Source organism: Sus scrofa, chromosome 6 (assembly GCF_000003025.6).
Source record: "Sus scrofa isolate TJ Tabasco breed Duroc chromosome 6, Sscrofa11.1, whole genome shotgun sequence".
NCBI classification, from domain to species: domain Eukaryota; kingdom Metazoa; phylum Chordata; class Mammalia; order Artiodactyla; family Suidae; genus Sus; species Sus scrofa.
In genome coordinates, this window is record NC_010448.4 from 53,406,940 (window position 1) to 53,423,379 (window position 16,440).

At 58.4% G+C, this 16,440-nt stretch overlaps 1 protein-coding gene across 1 annotated transcript in view; it reads left to right on the forward strand.

Moving 5' to 3' along the window:
• The window catches only part of BICRA (BRD4 interacting chromatin remodeling complex associated protein), a 77,669-nt gene extending 67,774 nt beyond the window's left edge, over positions 1 to 9,895 (forward strand). The window contains 11 exon segments of the mRNA XM_021094645.1: positions 3,247 to 3,891; positions 4,065 to 4,194; positions 4,197 to 4,226; positions 4,471 to 4,577; positions 5,376 to 5,437; positions 6,604 to 6,752; positions 6,965 to 7,059; positions 7,254 to 7,356; positions 7,895 to 8,407; positions 8,410 to 8,894; positions 8,897 to 9,895. Of these exon segments, the coding sequence (XP_020950304.1) occupies positions 3,247 to 3,891; positions 4,065 to 4,194; positions 4,197 to 4,226; positions 4,471 to 4,577; positions 5,376 to 5,437; positions 6,604 to 6,752; positions 6,965 to 7,059; positions 7,254 to 7,356; positions 7,895 to 8,407; positions 8,410 to 8,894; positions 8,897 to 8,998 (2,421 nt within the window). The 3' untranslated portion in view covers positions 8,999 to 9,895.

The window sequence follows — 16,440 nt, forward strand, 5'->3', positions numbered from 1 at the left end:
ATTTATATATATCTTTTTTTTCCTTTTTGGCTTCCCCGTGGCATATGGAGTTCCTGGGCCAGGGATTAGATCCGAGCCAAAGCTGCAGCAAGGCTAGATCCTTAACGCACTGTGCCAGGCCGGGGATCAAACCTGCATCCCAGTTCTCCCAAGACATCACCGATCCTGTTACGCCACAGCAGAAACTCCTGTTTGTTTATTTTCGTCTTTCTAGGGATGCACCCACAGCATATAGAGGTTCCCAGGCTAGGGATCTAATTGGCGCTACAGCTGCCGGCCTATGCCACAGCCACAGCAACATGGGATCTGAGCCGCATCTGCAACCTACACCACAGCTCACAGCAACGCCGGATCCTTAACCCCCTAAGTGAGGCCAGGGATCAAACCCTCATCCTCATGGAGACTAGTCAGATTCATTTCTGCTGAGCCACGAGGGGAACTCCAGGAACTCCTGTTTTTAAACTTTTCATTTTTAAATCATTTCAAACATATAGCAAAGTTGTAAGGCTAATCCATGGGAATAATACTCATGAGAGGTCTTTACCGTCTTACCAGAGGTATAAATTATCTATTGTTATGTAACAAATTAGCCGCCCCCAGAATCTTAGCCGCTTGAAACAACAAACAGCAATTTATCTCACCTGGTTTCTAAGACTCAGGCGTCTGGAAGCAGCTTAGCTGGAGGGTTGTGGCTCGTGATCTCTTTTAAGAGATTACAGTCAAGGTATCAGCTGGGACTATGGCTCGGCTACACTGGAGAATCTGCTTCCAGGAGGTGCCGTCAAGCAGCTCTCGGCAGGAGGAAGTCCCTCTCTGTGTAGAGAGGAACCGAGGCTAAGGCCTCTCCAAAGAGCAGCTCATGACACGCTGTGTGGTTGGCATCCCCCAAGGACGGGATCCAACAGGAAGAAAGTAAGAGAGCACCCAGGACAGAATCCACAGTCTTTTTTAGAACCTAACCATGGGAGTGACATGTGATACCTCTGCAGTGTTCTTTTGGCCGCGCCTGGTGTCAGGTGGGAGGAGACAGCCTGAGGCAGGGATCGCTGGGCCCATCTCGCAAGCTGGCAGCCACACCAGCTTTACCCACTGTACATATGTGGCCACGTTCGCTTTATCTGTAGCTCTCCCAACAGGTCTACTCTGAGTCAGCTGAGAGTAAGTTGCAGGCATCATGCTTCTTCCTTTGATATTTTCATGTAATATTTCAGCCCTCGAGGATAAGAGCCTTCTCTGATCAGACCAGAGCAGAGTTATCCCATTCAGCACGTTCAGCATTGGGACGGTGCTGTGGTCAGATCCACTGTGCCTGCGCAGTTTAGCCCGCTCTCCAGTGGTCGTTTCATGGCTTATTCTCCTTACTTCACGGAGTGTTCTGGCACATCTGTGCTGCCAGGTCCCTAAGCCCTTGAAGCATGTGCTTTCAAGGCTGTCGAGGGGGGCCAGCTCCCTTCATCCTTTTCCTCCCTTAGCTGCTCACCTGCTGCTGCTCTTTGGTTGTCCATGTAACAATCTCAAGTCAGCCCCCTGAGAGCCAAGGTCCAGCCTTCTGATCCCTCCTTAGAGGCGGCAAGCCTTTGGAGATATGTAGATGGGATTGACCTGTTAGTTGCTTTTGGGTTTTGTTTTGTTTTGCTTTTCCTCTTGGCTGCACCAGTGGTATTCGAGTTCCCGGGCCAGGGATTGAACCCAAGCCACAGTAACGACCAGAGCCATGGCAGTGACAAGGCCAGATCCTTAACCCACTGCACCACCTGGGAACTCCTGCGTTTTTATTTTGAATTGCCCGGGGTAATTCAGGGCCAAGCTTGGAGACTGAAAGGAAGTCATAACTCTGGAAACATGAGTTAGCCCATTTTGGAGGCTGGGAGCAGAGCCCAATTTTGGAGCATAGCAGGGGTGGGTGGCCCTGGGCAAGTCCTCTAAGCCCTCTGAGCCTGAGTCCTGGGTCAGGTTTGAAGTCACTGGGTGGTATGGACATGACAGGGAGGGAGTTCCCTGGTGGCTCAGCAGGCTAAGGTTCTGGTGTTGTCATGCTGTGGCGTGGGTTTGATCCCTGGCCTGAGAACTTCCACTTACCTCAGGCATGGTACACCCCCCCAAAAAAAGACAGGGAGATGATCAGCACAAGTCCAAGACTCTGGAGCACTCATATTGGCTCCCTGGCCTCAATTTCTCATCTGTGCAATGGGTCCGATATTATCACAGCTCCCAGGGCCGTGGAGAGACCTCACGAGTGGGTACCAGTTCCCGGCCATATGCTCTGGGTCAGCATGCGCCGTCACAGGGAAGCGGCTTCTGTGACAGTGAGCGGAAGGGTGCCGGCTCAGTGTGGGGGCCACAGCTGGTACTCGCTGGTCTCAGGGAGGTGACCCCTGCGGGAAGAGAGTGCCCAGGGCTGAGATGTTCTGACAAAGATGCGTTTTAGGCAACGTCACTCTATACGTGTTACAGCACCGGTGCCCAGGTCATGTGCACACACACTCACACACCCATGCCCACCGTGCAGGCTCACACGACTCCCAGGTAGGCCTGCAGCCATGCCCACACAGGCACACGGAGGCAGAGGCCACGGACACTTAGAAGGGGCCCTGTAACTCATGGGCTGGCATCCAGAGGGACCTGACCCGACCCTCAGTTTTAGTCCTTATCCCCGGCTCCCCCAGTCCCCACCGTGTCCTTCTCGGCATCAGCCCCACACCCCAACACGCAGCCGCAGTGTCTGTGCTGGTGTCTCTTTTCCTGGGTTACAGCTGGATGGTCAGGCCCTGCGGCGGCCGCCCGCGGCCACCCCCTTCCCCCCTTGCTGCTGTGCTCATGCTCCCTGCCCCACCCACCCCCGCCTACCTGCTGGGCAGCTGGTGTGGTGCCCCCGCCGCCACTGCTTCCTCTGCTGCTGTCCCCAAAGCCTGCAGAGCTCGCCTTAATGGGAGGAGGGGGAGGGGGCTGAGATCAGAGGGCAGAGGTATGGGGGGATGCGGTGGGGGACTGGGACTGGGACGGGAGGGGAAGGGATGATGTGGGGAACAGGTGGAGGGAATGAGGTAGGTGCACAGGTGGCTGGATGCAAGGGGGACAGGGGGTGGAGCGGGAAGGATGCTGGGGTCCTTCCTCTCAGGACAAGGGGTGGCTTAAGAAGGGGGGGTTCCTGGCAGGGGTGGCCGGGGTCCCCACTGTCTTGGGGCAATGCAAACCAAGGTTGGTTCTGACCCCCGCCCCCTCCCTCTACCTCCCTCCCCCGCCCAGATCCCAGCAGCGGCTCCGCTGAAGGGCCCAGGCCCCTCCTCATCCCCGTCACTACCTCACCAGGCCCCCCTGGGGGAGAGCCCCCACCTGCCCTCCCCGCACCCTGCCCGGCCCCCCTCCCGCCCGCCCTCCCGGCCCCACTCCCGCCCACCGTCCCAGCCGCAGAGCCTGTCCCGCCCACCCTCGGAGCCCGCCCTGCACCCTTGCCCTCCCCCCCAGGCGCCCCCCACTCTGCCCGGCATCTTCGTTATCCAGAACCAGCTGGGCGTCCCCCCAGCCGCAAGCACCCCCGCCCCCTCTGCCCCGGGCCCGCCCCAGCCCCCTCTGCGACCCCCATCCCAGCCCCTGGAAGGGCCGCTGCCCGCAGCCCCCCACCTCCCTCCCGCCTCCACCGCTGCCGCCGCCGCCGCCGCCGCCGCGGCCTCCTCCGAGACGTCCTCCAGGCTGCCAGCCCCCACGCCGCCCGACTTCCAGCTCCAGTTCCCACCCGGCCAGGGGCCCCACAAGTCCCCCACGCCCCCTCCGACCCTCCACCTGGTCCCCGAGCCCGCAGCGCCCCCCCCACCGCCTCCTCGGACCTTCCAGATGGTGACCACCCCCTTCCCGGCGCTGCCCCAGCCGAAGGCTCTTCTCGAGAGATTTCAGGTAATGGGAGGCAGGGACCGGCCACCGCCCGCCCCGCGCCCCTGCCCGCCCCTGCAGTGCGGTCAGAATCCCCCCCCCCTCCCGCTTGATGGCTTTCTCTTCACCCCGGCCCTGGGTCCTGGCTGCCCCCACTTTTAGCGTGTGGCCCCCCAACCACCTGTCCCCCTCCGCAGGTGCCGTCCGGAATCCTTCTCCAGAGCAAGACCCCGCAGACCTCCGCCAGCCTGGGGCCCCTCGTCAGCCCCACTGCCTCCGTGCTGGTCAGCGGGCAGGCCTCATCCGGGACCCCCACCGCCCCGAGCCACCCCCTGCCCCGGCGCCCATGGCCACCGCAGGTAGGGGAGGGGTGGCTCACGCAGGGGCCCTGCAGGCGGGTGGGCAGGGGCTGAGAGAAGGACGGGGCGGGGGCGGGGAAGGTGGAGGAGGAGGGACCAGCTCCCGGACAGGGGCGGCGCCCACTCCAGGGCTGGCCCGACCCTCAGAGCCAAAGAGCTAGAGAAATGCTGCGGGCGGGGTCACGTCTTTGGAGGGGTCTTTGTGCCGGTGACTCCTGAGCCCTGTCTGCCCCCACCCCCCCAGGCCTCCCTCCTCTGCTTCCTGCCGAGAGCAAAGCTTTTGCTAGCAGCCTCCCGTCCCTGAGTGTGGCCAAGGCCATTGCATCCGGGCCAGGGAAGTCGGCGCTGCAGGTAAGGGGCCGCCAGAGCAGAGGGCCGGGGAAGCTGACCAGCAGGCAGGCAGAGACGGGCAGAGGGGACAGCAGATAGCCTGGGCAGGGGGCACGCAGAGACCAAGGCAGCTGGACAGAGGACACCCCCCACACACACACACACGCTCACCAAAATGACAGGTGATGATAGGAGAGATGGCCTGAGCCCCCAGACGGTCACTGGGGAAGGTGGCAGGTGAGAGGTTGAGACTGTAGGCGGAGGGGTTGGGGGAGGGGGGGTGGTGAGACGCAGAAGTGGGGGTGGAACTAGGCTGGTCGGACCGGCTGGAGGGGCGAGATGAGTGGTGGTGTGAGGGGGTCTGAGACAGGGGCCAAGATTCCAGAGCCTGAGAGAGAGGTCTGCGCCTCGCGAGGGAGTCAAGATCCAGAGATTTAGGCATCAGAAGAGTTGGGCCGGAGGAAGGAAGCCATGCACGTCAGATCGTGGGCCAGACCAGGGAAACGGGCCATCTGACGGGCAGGGAGGGGACACCAGGCGGAGGCTGAGACCCAAGCTGGAGCAGGGGCTGGACGGGACCCAGGCGGCGCACCAGGGGCCTCAGGCCTGCCTGTCACCCTCCCCACGCCGGCCCTGCCCGGGTGCTCCCTGTAGGTTGAGTGCCATGCGCAGGGCATCCCGCACTGGGAGCCGAGACCGAAGCTCGCAGGACGTCAGCCGCACTCCTGTCTTCGTCCCAGGCTGGGGGTGGAGGGGGTCAAGGAGCCAAGGGCAGGGTCCTCCGTGGCAATTCCTCTTACTGGCCTCCCTCCCCCGCAGTATGAGAGCAAGTTGAGCGGCCTGAAGAAACCACCCACGCTTCAGCCCAGCAAAGAAGCCTGGTGAGTTCAGCGCCTGCCCTTGGTCCTCCCCCGCCGTGCCTGCGCCCTCCACCTCTGCGTTAGCCCGGTGGTTTGGGCAGTGCCGTTTCCCCAAAGGCCCTCCTCTTCCCCCTCTAGAAAACGGGGTGGTCACCTTAGGGTGGTGAGGACTCAGTGAGACTGCTAGGAGTGATCGTGGCTTCAAGACGGAGGGGTTTGGTGTGGTTTGGTCATGGCTGCACCTCCAGCATCTCACACAGGCTGGGGCAGGCAGTGCCATGTCAGGGGATGCCCGATGGGTCTTTGGGCCGGTGGAAGGATGAATGGGGGCTTGGTTGAATGGATGGATGGGACTTGGGGGTGGCTGGGCGGATGGCTGTTTGAGGGATGGTTGGGTAAATATTGGAGGCTTGCCTGCCTTCTGCTCCTCCCTTCTGCATGGTCAAGTCCTCATACAGCACCCAGTTCTGTGCTGGATTCCGGAAACACCAGGCGGACCAAGTCCTGCCCCTGTGGTGTGTGGGGGCTGCTGGTCGTCAGCACAGGGTACAGACATGCGTGTCTGGTGGGAAAGACAGTCATACGGAATATGCGCTATGCTAGAAAACAGCCCAGTGAGAGAAAAGGATCTTATCAACCAAGCAGCCAAGGGACCAACCTCCCCAAGCTTGCTGTCTGATCAGAGGCAGAGTGGGGACATGCTGACCCCAGGTGGCAGGAGGTGGTATTACATGGAGAATGGGGCTCATGCTGGGGCCTCTTCTTTGTTGTTTGGTTTTGGGGGGATGTTGGGGGGAGGTTGACCACACCCATGGCATATGGATGTTCCCAGGTCAGGGACTGAATCCAAGCCACAGCTTCGACCTAGACCACAGCTGCAGCAGAGCCAGGTCCTTAACCCACTGTGCCACAGTGGGAACTCCCACTGTAGATGCTTTGGGTCAGGGACTTCTGTGAGCCTCCATTTCCTCATCTGTAAAATGGGCATAACGATAGCACCTCCTACTTTGGCTGCCCCAGAGATGCAGTGAGGCGGAACAGGCACGGTCAGCAAAGTAACGTGCTTCCACGTTATTGCCCCCCATTGTTGTCTGCCTTGTGGCCTGGGGCTCTGGCTCCAGGGTCTTTCCTCTCCTGGCCTCACCACCAGCTCTGTGTGTGTGCGTGTGGTCCTCTCCACCCCCCAGCTTCTTGGAGCATTTGCACAAACATCAGGGCTCCGTCCTGCACCCTGACTACAAGACGGCCTTCCCCTCCTTTGAGGACGCCTTGCATCGCCTCCTGCCCTACCACGTCTACCAGGGCGCCCTCCCCTCCCCTAACGACTACCACAAAGGTGAGGCCTCCCAGGACTCTCCCCACCGTGTCCCAGGCGTGTGGAGGTGGGTGGCGAGGACTGCAGAGGGTACCAGCGAGCAGATGCTAGCGCAGCTCTGCAAACGCCATTGTAGGGGGGGCAGGATGCGCCCAGCTCCATGCGTGTCCTCAGGTCAACCCCCCCCCTCCCGCCAACGTCCGGGCCTCTGGACCTCTTCTCTTCCTCCGCAGTGGACGAGGAGTTTGAGACCGTCTCCACGCAGCTGCTGAAACGCACCCAGGCCATGCTCAATAAATACCGCCTCCTGCTCCTGGAGGAGTCCCGGGTAGGGTGGCCATCACCTTCCTTCCTGGGGCACCCTGCCCTTTCCCCTGGCCCCCTCTGAGCAAGGCGGAGGGGGAGGGAGGCTGGTCACAAGAGGGATGGGGAGGAGTCCGTTTCCATCCCTCCCGGTTGCTCGCGTGCCGGCCCCGAGTGTGACTCCTCACTTTCCCCATCTTTTCTTCTCTCTCCCCTCAGAGGGTGAGCCCCTCAGCGGAGATGGTCATGATCGACCGAATGTTCATTCAGGAGGAAAAGACCACCCTGGCCTTGGACAAACAGCTGGCCAAGGAGAAGCCCGGTAAGAGGGGCGGGAGCGCGGTCCCCCACTCCTGCTCTAGCGTCTGAGCTGCGGAATCCGACTTGGGCGGAAGCTGGGTGCGTGACCTTACCTCACTCCACCACTGGGCGGCGCCCGAGTCCAGCCTTTCTGCCGAGTCCGCCTGGCTCTGAAACCAGAGCTGTTCTCTTCCCCGTCACTGTGCGTCCATTGCACCTTCCCGATCCTGGCCTGGGTGGAGGGAACCTTCTGCCACCCCGAAGGGGATAGACAAGCCGGAGAGCAGAGCCAGGACTGGGGTGAAGCAAGCAAGGTTCCTGGGTTGCAAAAGTTAAGGTGGCTTCCACTCTCTGGTGCCCGCTGGGGCTTGCACATTAGCGGGGCTTGGGAATTGGGACGAGTCCTGCCTAGAAGTGTCAGGATTTGCTGAATCAAGGGCTTAGCCCCGGGCCCAGCAAGCAGTAGGTGCTCATTGTACTCGGCTCCTCTCAGCTCTGCTCAGCAGGCACCTCCTGCTTTCCGTAACCCCCTGGGTTTTCTTGGCTCCCTGGTCCTGCAGATGAGTATGTGTCTTCCTCGCGTTCTCTCGGCCTCCCGGTCGCCGCCTCTTCCGAGGGACATCGGCTCCCCGGCCACGGCCCAGCGCCGTCCTCAGCGCCCGGGGCTCCGACCCAGCCCCCTCTGCACCTGCCCACCAAGCTGGTGATCCGGCACGGGGGCGCAGGCGGCTCCCCTTCCGTGACCTGGGCCCGGGCGTCCTCCTCCTCCCTGTCCTCGTCCTCCTCGTCGTCCGCCGCCTCGTCCCTGGACGCCGACGAGGACGGCCCGATGCCCTCCCGCAACCGCCCACCTATCAAGACCTACGAGGCCCGGAGCCGCATCGGCCTCAAGCTCAAGATCAAACAGGAAGCCGGGCTCAGCAAGGTCGTCCACAACACGGCCCTGGACCCTGTGCACCAGCCCCCGCCGCCGCCCCTCGCCGCCCTCAAGGCGGCCGAGCCCCCACCCCGGCCCCCGCCCCCGCCCCCGCCCACCGGCCAGATGAACGGCACGGTGGACCACCCGCCGCCGGCCACCCCGACCGCAAGCCACCGGTCCCGGCCCAGCACTGCCCCCGCCTGCCCCTCCGGAAGACGTACCGCGAGAACGTGGAGGCCCCGGGTGGCGGGGCTGCCGAGGGGACGGCGGCGGGCAGGGCCCGGGGCAGCAGTCCGGCGCCTCTGCCCACCAAAGTGGACGAGGCCACCAGCGGGCTCATCCGAGAGCTGGCGGCGGTGGAGGACGAGCTGTACCAGCGGATGCTGAAGGGCGCCCCGGGCGAAGCCGGGGCTGCCACTGGACAGGGCAGCGGCAGCCGGGAGCCCGGCTGGGAGGCGCCCCCGCTGCCCCCAGCCAAGCGGCGCAAGTCCGAGTCGCCCGATGTGGACCAGGCCAGCTTCTCCAGCGACAGCCCGCAGGACGACACCCTCACGGAACATCTCCAGAGCGCCATCGACAGCATCCTGAACCTCCAACAGGCCCCCGGCCGGACGCCCGCACCCCCGTACCCCCACGCTGCCCAGCAGCTGTCACCCCTGCCTCCCCGTCCCCCCTGCACAGGCCGGAGGCCTACCCGCCCTCCAGTCACAACGGTGGCCTCGGCACCAGGACGTTGAACAGATAACACCGGGCTGATCTTCCCTCTCCCGTCCCTTCGCTGCGCAGGGATGCCGGGCAGGGGGCAGCCGGGCGTCTGACCTCAGCCTCCTGGGGACACGGACACGAGCCGGGGACCCCTCGAGTTGTTCTTGCCTAAGTTATTTGAGTCACAAAAGCCTCCTCCCCCACCTCCTGCTTCAGCCGGGTCACTGGGTGGGGGTCGTGGATTTCGGGGAGGGGGCAGTCATGTACAATGTCCCCCTGCCAAAGGAGGGCGTAATCCTGGTGTGTCATTTCCTTCCTATTTCCTGCCACACTCCGCCCCTCCACCGGGGGACACGCGTGCGTTTGCCAGGGATGAGGGCTCCCTGGCTGTCCCCACTGCTCACGCGTACACGGGTACCCCAGGTACCAGGCCTGTCCGTGTGGCTTCACGGATCCGTGAGTGGAGGGTGTTCAGAGCTGGCAGGGTCCTTGGGAGCGGCGCTCAGCCGCTCCCCACCGCCCCCTACAGGCTGAGAGAGGAAGCGCAGGGAAGGGGCTGCGGGAGCCCGCGCCCTGGGCCGCCCACCGGGGTGCTGGGCCCGCGGGCGCCGGGGTCACGCCCGCGTGTGTGCGTCCCACTCCGTGTCCTTTGTCCTTCTGGGTGTGCTCGAGTAAGAGAGAGAGATTCTGAAGCCTCCAGTCCCTCGACTGAAATCCGAGCGCCTCCAAAACCGGAAAGCGGGGTCTTCCTGCCACCCCTTCCCCGCCAGTCTTCCCTCTGTTCTTCCTGCCGCCAGCCACCCACGCCAGATTTTGAAATCTTGGAGACAAAACTAGTACTGTAAGATAAATTTTTTTGTACTGTATTTATTGTGTATAACGATTTTTTTAAAGGAGAATTCTGTACATTTAGAACTCTTGTAAATTAAAAAAAAAACAATCCTTTTTTTAAAACTGTACCGACGCCCCCTGCCCCCATTGCTTTCGGGTCTTCCGGGACTTGGCTGGAGTCTAGGGGTGGGGGGACGATACATGGGGAGGGAGGGAGGGAGATTGTGAGGGACACCCTGGGTGCCAGGCCCTGTTCCAGGCACAGGGGTGCAGCTGAGCTAGGCCAACAGAAGTGCCTCCGCCCCTGCCCCGGGGGGGGGGGGGGGGGGTCAGCTTGTTAGCGGGCCTGGCAGTGCAGAGCTCAGCCCAACACAGGCCATTGGTACATTCCTGGTGAGGGTCTGTCCCCTCCCCGCACAGGGGATGAGCGAATAGAAAGCACTGCCCCAGGGGGAGAAGACTGGGTTAGTGTCCTGCCAGCCTCGGGTCACACTTGTGTCAAGCCGTCAAGACGTAACCTCTTTAATGTGGGTTTCTGTTTAAAGATGCCTGCTTCATAGATTGTGTCGATGTGTTACGGCTGCCGGCTGGCTCTGTGCCGAAATGCAGCTTATCTAACACACGTTTTTTCTCCCTAAGGCACATCCCACTGAAGAGCTGCACTTAAGAATTTTAAACAGCTTGAAGCCCTACTCCTCAATAGGAAAGTCAAGGACTTCCCGCTATGGCCCAGTAGGTTAAGAACTGCAGTGGCTCAGGTTGCTGCTGAGGCGCTGGTTGGATCCCCTGCCCCGCCCCTGGCAGTGGGTTAAAGGGATTCAGTGTTGCCACAGCTGAGATTCAGTCCCTGCCCCAGGAACTTCCATATGCCACGGAAGATGCAGCTATAAAAACAACCAAACAGGGAGTTCCCGTCACGCGTGGCTCAGCGGGAACAAATCTGACTAGTATCCATGAGGATGCAGGTTCAATCCCTAGCCTTGCTTGCCAGGAGCTGTGGTGTAGGTTGCCAGATGTACTCAGATCCTGTGGTGGTGTGGCTGTAGCATGGGCCGGTGGCTACAACTCTCATTTGACCCCTAGCTTGGGAACCTCCATGTGCCACACGTGCGGCTCGCAAAAGACAAAACACACAAAGCTAAACAAACAAAAATAAAACAGTGAAATCAGAAATTCTCTTGTGGCAACAGGATTAAGGAAATGGCGTTATCACAGCTGTGGCCGGGGTTTGATCCCTGGCCCCAGGAACTTCTGCACGCTGTGGGTGTGGCCAAGAAAGGCAGATTTCAATAGAGCACCCACAGATAGAGAGAACTGACTGGAGGTGTACAGTGTCAGAGATCAGATGTGAGGAAAACCAAGCAAACTGTGTTAGTTTCTGGCGGCTGCCTAACAAAGTACCAGCAATGCGGTGGGTGGCTTAAAAGAACAGAAACGTATCGGCTCACAGCTCCAGAGGCCGGAAGTCCCAGGTCAAAGTGTGCTCGGGGGCCCCCATCCCCTGGAAACTCTAGGCAGGACCCTTTCTTACCTCCACCAGGCCTTCCAGGTCCAGGTGTTTGTTCCTTGGCTTGTGGCTGCATCACTCCACCCTCTGCCTCCGTCTCCGCAGAGCCACGGTCCCTCTGTTGTGTCTGTTGGATTAGAGCCTCCCCTGCTCCAGGATGAGCTCATCATGGCTTGATTACAGCTGCAAAGACCCTATTTCCAGTTAAGATCACAGGTGGGAGTTCCTGCCATGGTTCAGTGGTAGCGAAACCCACCAGTATCCATGAGGATGTGGGTTTGCTCCCTGGCCTCGCTCAGGGGGTTAAGGATCCAGCGTTGCCTTGAGCTGTGGTGTAGGTCCCAGATGTGGCTTGGAGCCCTCATTGCTGTGACTCTGGTGTAGGCCGGCAGCTACGGCTCGAATTTGATTCCTAGCCTGGGAACCTTCATATGCTGTGGGTAGGGCCCTAAAAAAAAAACAAAAAACAAAACAAAACAAAAAAAAAGATCACAGGGGGAGTTCCCACTGTGGCTCAGGGGGAACAAATACAACTAGTATCCATGAGGATACGGGTTCGACCTCTGGCCTCGCTCAGTGGGTTAAAGATCTGGTGTTGCCCGCTCAGATCCTGTGCTGCTGTGGCTGTGGTGTAGGCCAGCAGAGGCAGCTCCGATTCGACCCCTAGCCTGGGAACTTCCATATGCCGTGGGTACAGCCCTAAAAAGTCAAAAAAAAAAAAAAAAAAAAAGACCACAGGTGATTCTCCAGGGGTCAGGACACTGGAATGTCTCTGGGGGACATGCAACTCGATCCATAGCACAGAGCAGAGCGTGGAGTGGACAGAGCAGCTTCTGGTCCTCAGAACCCCTTTGTGTGAACTAGAAAAGCACCCCTTTTTCCTGGAGCTTGGCCAGCAGTACGTGACCTGGAGTCCAGCCCCCCTTCATTCAAACCTGCCCAACTACACACAAAGTCCCTCGGGATCTTCCTCAGGGAAGGGGAGACTTCTTTGAGGAGGTGACATATGAGCCAAGATACGCATGAAATAAGGGAGGGGACTGTGGGGAGATCTGGAAGTAGAGCACCCAAGGCAGAGAGCACAGCCAGTGCTAAGGCCCTGAGGCCGGAGCATGCATGGAGTGTTAAACTGCCAGGAGGCCCTGCTGCTGGAACCTGGGGGAAGAGGGGGTGCAGACAAGAGGTGAGGTCAGAGGCCACAAAGGGGGCCTACCCTGTAGGATCCTCATCTCCAAGATGATGACTTTGCTCTTACTCTAAGGGAGGCTGGAGCCAAAGGAGGGTTCTGAGCGGGGAACTGGGAGAGCTGATTTTGGCTTCCCAGACGCCCTCTGGCGGCCGTGCGGGGAACAGACAGGGCGAGGAGGCAGCTGCTGTAGTCAGGGGAGCGTGAGGAAGGCTGGACCCAGGTGAACCACCCTATTTCTCTGCAGGCCCCTGGGAGTTTGGGGAATGAGACGCATATATACGGGATCCCCGGGCGAGGGGTAGCCCCCCTTCCTAGCTATAGACCTATTTCCACCGTATCACCGAAAATAAAGCACCGAAGGAGATCCTGGAAGACCTCCCGGGGCCGCCCAAAGTTTGCCAGTGACTTCCACCAGCTCCGGTGATGCAGCCTGCGCAGAGGTCCATGACGACTGACGTTTCCAGAACACTTACCCTGGGCAATGCTCCGAGCCCTTCACCCGGGGCATCTTATTTGGTGCTCATAGAAGCCCCGGTGTGGGAGTTGATAGCCCCATCTTGCAGGTGAGGAAGCTGAGGCTCCAAGGGACGCAGTAAGTGGCAGGTGGGCTGCAAGCCAGGCGGTCTGGATGCGAGCCCAGGACCTCTGCACACAGAGCTTCTGGGGGCTGGGGGTGCAACAGCGAGGCCTTGGCCCCTTGGCACTGGGGGACCCAGAGCCCCGCCCCGCCGTGTGCAGGAGACCAAAACTGATCTCAGCCCCCACGGTTAGTCCTTGGGGCCAAACTTCTTAGATACTTGTTCCCAGGTGCTAGAAGCAGCTTCCTGGGCATTTGAGCAGGATTGGAACCCAAGACTGACAGTGTCCAAAGGCTCATGGGCTGCCTCCTCCATCTTTTTTTTTAGCATTCTAACATTTTTTACTTACTTTTTCTTTGGTCTTTCTTGCCTTTTCTAGGACCGCTCCCACTGCATATGGAGATTTCCAGGCTAGGGGCCCAATCGGAGCTGTAGCTGCCGGCCTACACCACAGCCACAGCAACGCGGCATCAGAGCCACGTCTGCAACCTACACCACAGCTCAGGGCAACGCCGGATCCTTAACCCACTGAGCAAGGCCAGGGATCGAACCCTCAACCCCAGGGTTCCTAGTCGGATTCGTTAACCACTGCGCCACGACAGAACTCCAGATTTTCATTTGTCTTATTTTGTTCCTTTACATTTAAACCCTTATGTCTTCCTTTGTTTTTGTTTTATTTTCTTTTTTTACTCAGTGAATTTTCTTACGTGTATAGTTGTACAACGATCATCACAACCCAATTTTATCGCATTTCCATCCCAAACTCTCAGTGCATCTTCCCACCCCCCAACCTGTCTCCTTTGAAAACCGTAAGTTTTTCAAAGTCTGTGAGTCAGTATCTGTTCTGCAAAGAAGTTCATTTTTTCAGATTCCACATGTCAGTGAAAGCATTTGATGTTGGTGTCTCATTGTCAGACTGACTTTACTTCGCATGGTAATTTCTAGGTCCATCCATGTTGCTGCTTTTTTTTTTTTTAATTGTGGAAAAAATTATCCATACCATAAAATTTACCATTTTAATCATTTCTGAATATATAGTTCACCAGCATTTATACGTTTCTGTTGCGCTACTGTCAATCCTCCAAACTCCGTTCTTCACCCCGAACTGAAATTCTGGGAGTTCCTGTCATGGCTCAGCAGAAACGAATCTGACTAGTATCCATGAGGATGCAGGTTCAATCCCTGGCCTCACTCAGTGGGTTAAGGACCTGGCGTTGCCGTGAGCTGTGGTGTAGGTCGCAGACGTGGCTTGAATCCGGAATTGCTGTGGCTGTGGTGTAGGCTGGCAGCTGGAGCTCCAATTGGACCCCTAGCCTGGGAACCTCCATATGCCATGGGTGTGGCCCTAAAAAGACCAAGAAAAAAAAAAAAAGGGAAAATCCACAAGTCTGTGACACGGTAATAAGGGCTGTTGTATCACACAATTAGAGAGGACTGGCTGTGGGTCTAATCAGTGGTGAGTAAACAATCACTGGAAATTCCAAAACAACCGCAGTGTGAGAACATTGGCAATTCCTCTTGGTGACAGTGACACACGTCCTGCGGATGCTATTGTGCTTTTTGGCTCACATTCACGGTGGATGGAAGCCCTGAGTTTCAGTGAAAAATCCAGATGTCATTTTCTCCCCTTCCCAGTTCACGGACCCACAAGGAAACAGCTGGCTGAGAAGCCCCAGGGGCAGGAGTGAAAGCGAGGCTCTGCCCGCGGGCAACCTGGGCACAAATCCTCCTTCTTGTGCGCCTCGGGCCAGAGAGAAATTGCTTCCCTGTCCCTTGACTTTTCCATCTGAGAAGTGGGGTTAATCAACAATAATAATAAGTCCTCGCCTCCTGGGGGGAGGGAGGGAGACCATCCATGTCAATCTTTCATTTATTTATTTTTTTGTCTTTTTGCCTTTTTCTAGGGCCACACCTGTGGCATATAGATGTTCCCAGGCTAGGGGTCGAATCGGAGCTGTAGCCACCAGCTTACACCAGAGCCACAGTAACATGGGATCTGAGCCGCATCTGCGATCTATACCACAGCTCATGGCAATGTCAGATCTTTAACCCACGGAGCGAGGCCAGGGATCGAACCCGCAACCTCATGGTACCTAGTCGGATTCATTAACCACTGCGCCACGACGGGAACTCCATGTCAAGCTTTTAGAATAGAACCGCAGGAGGCGTTCTGTGGCGGTGTAGCAGGTTAAGGAGCCAGTGTTGCCACTGCTGTGGCATGGGTTTGATCCCTGGCCTGGGAACTTTTGCATGTCATGCGTGCAGCCAAAAAAAAAAAGGTCACATACATACTGTGGCCCTTGGTGATAAGTGCTAGGAGGGTAAACGAAGTAGGAATTAGGAATGGGGAGGGGGCTTCGAAGAGCAGGGTAGGGTGCTGGAGGTGCCTTTTGAGTAAAGACTCAAGGGAAGCGATCCTGTGAAGCAAGAACCAAGACCCATTTGACAGGTGGGGAAACAGGTTTGCAGGGGCAAAGTCGCTTCCCAGGGGTTAACCCAGATCTGGATTATTAGAGCTGATGCTTAAGCACTTGCTATGAGCCAGGCGTGTGGCTAGGCCCTGAGCAAATCTCTCTGGGTTTTCGGAATTCACTTCCCCAGAGCTCAGTTGTCTCATCTGTGAAATGGGAACAATTAAGACCTTCTTCTCAGGGGTATTCCAAGAACTCGATGTGCCAATACATGCAAAGAGCTTAGAGCGGTGCCTGCACATAGGAAGCGCTTGGTAAATGGTCAGGGATTAATTCAACAAACATATGCAGAGCCAGAGGAAGACACAGCAGGGAACCACCCGGTCTGAAGTCCCGGTTCTCACCGGGCTCAGGTTCTCACGGGGGCTCAGGTTCTCACGAGGGAGACCCTCGCTGAAGCGGGAAAATGGAAAATATGTAGACGGCTGATAAAGACGCTGGGGAAAAATAAAGCCCCCATGATGGATACAGACGGTTGGTGCTGCATTAAACAGGAAGATGAGGGAGGGCTTCTCCGAGGAGGTGACGTTTGGGTAGAGACCTGAAGGAGAGGTGGGTCCTGGGGAGGTGGGGGCGGTGGGGAGACGTGTTCCAGGTGGAGGAACAGCATGAGCAAAGGCCCTGAGGTTGGAGGGTGGTTGGTGTATTTGAGGAACAGCGAGGAGGCCAGTGTGGCTGGAGGGAGTGAGCCACGGGGAGAGAGGGAGGTGAGGGCAGAGGGAGTTGGCAGATGGGGCGGGGGAGGGCAGAGCCTGGCGGACCACAGTGAGGACTTTGGCATCTAGGTTCGTGAAGAAAAGCCCGGGAGGCTTGTGAGCAGAGGGGTTTCATGAGCTCGCATATGTTTTAAAATTTCTAGTATTACTTATACTAATAAATTATTACTATTCCCTTGTTAAGAGGGAG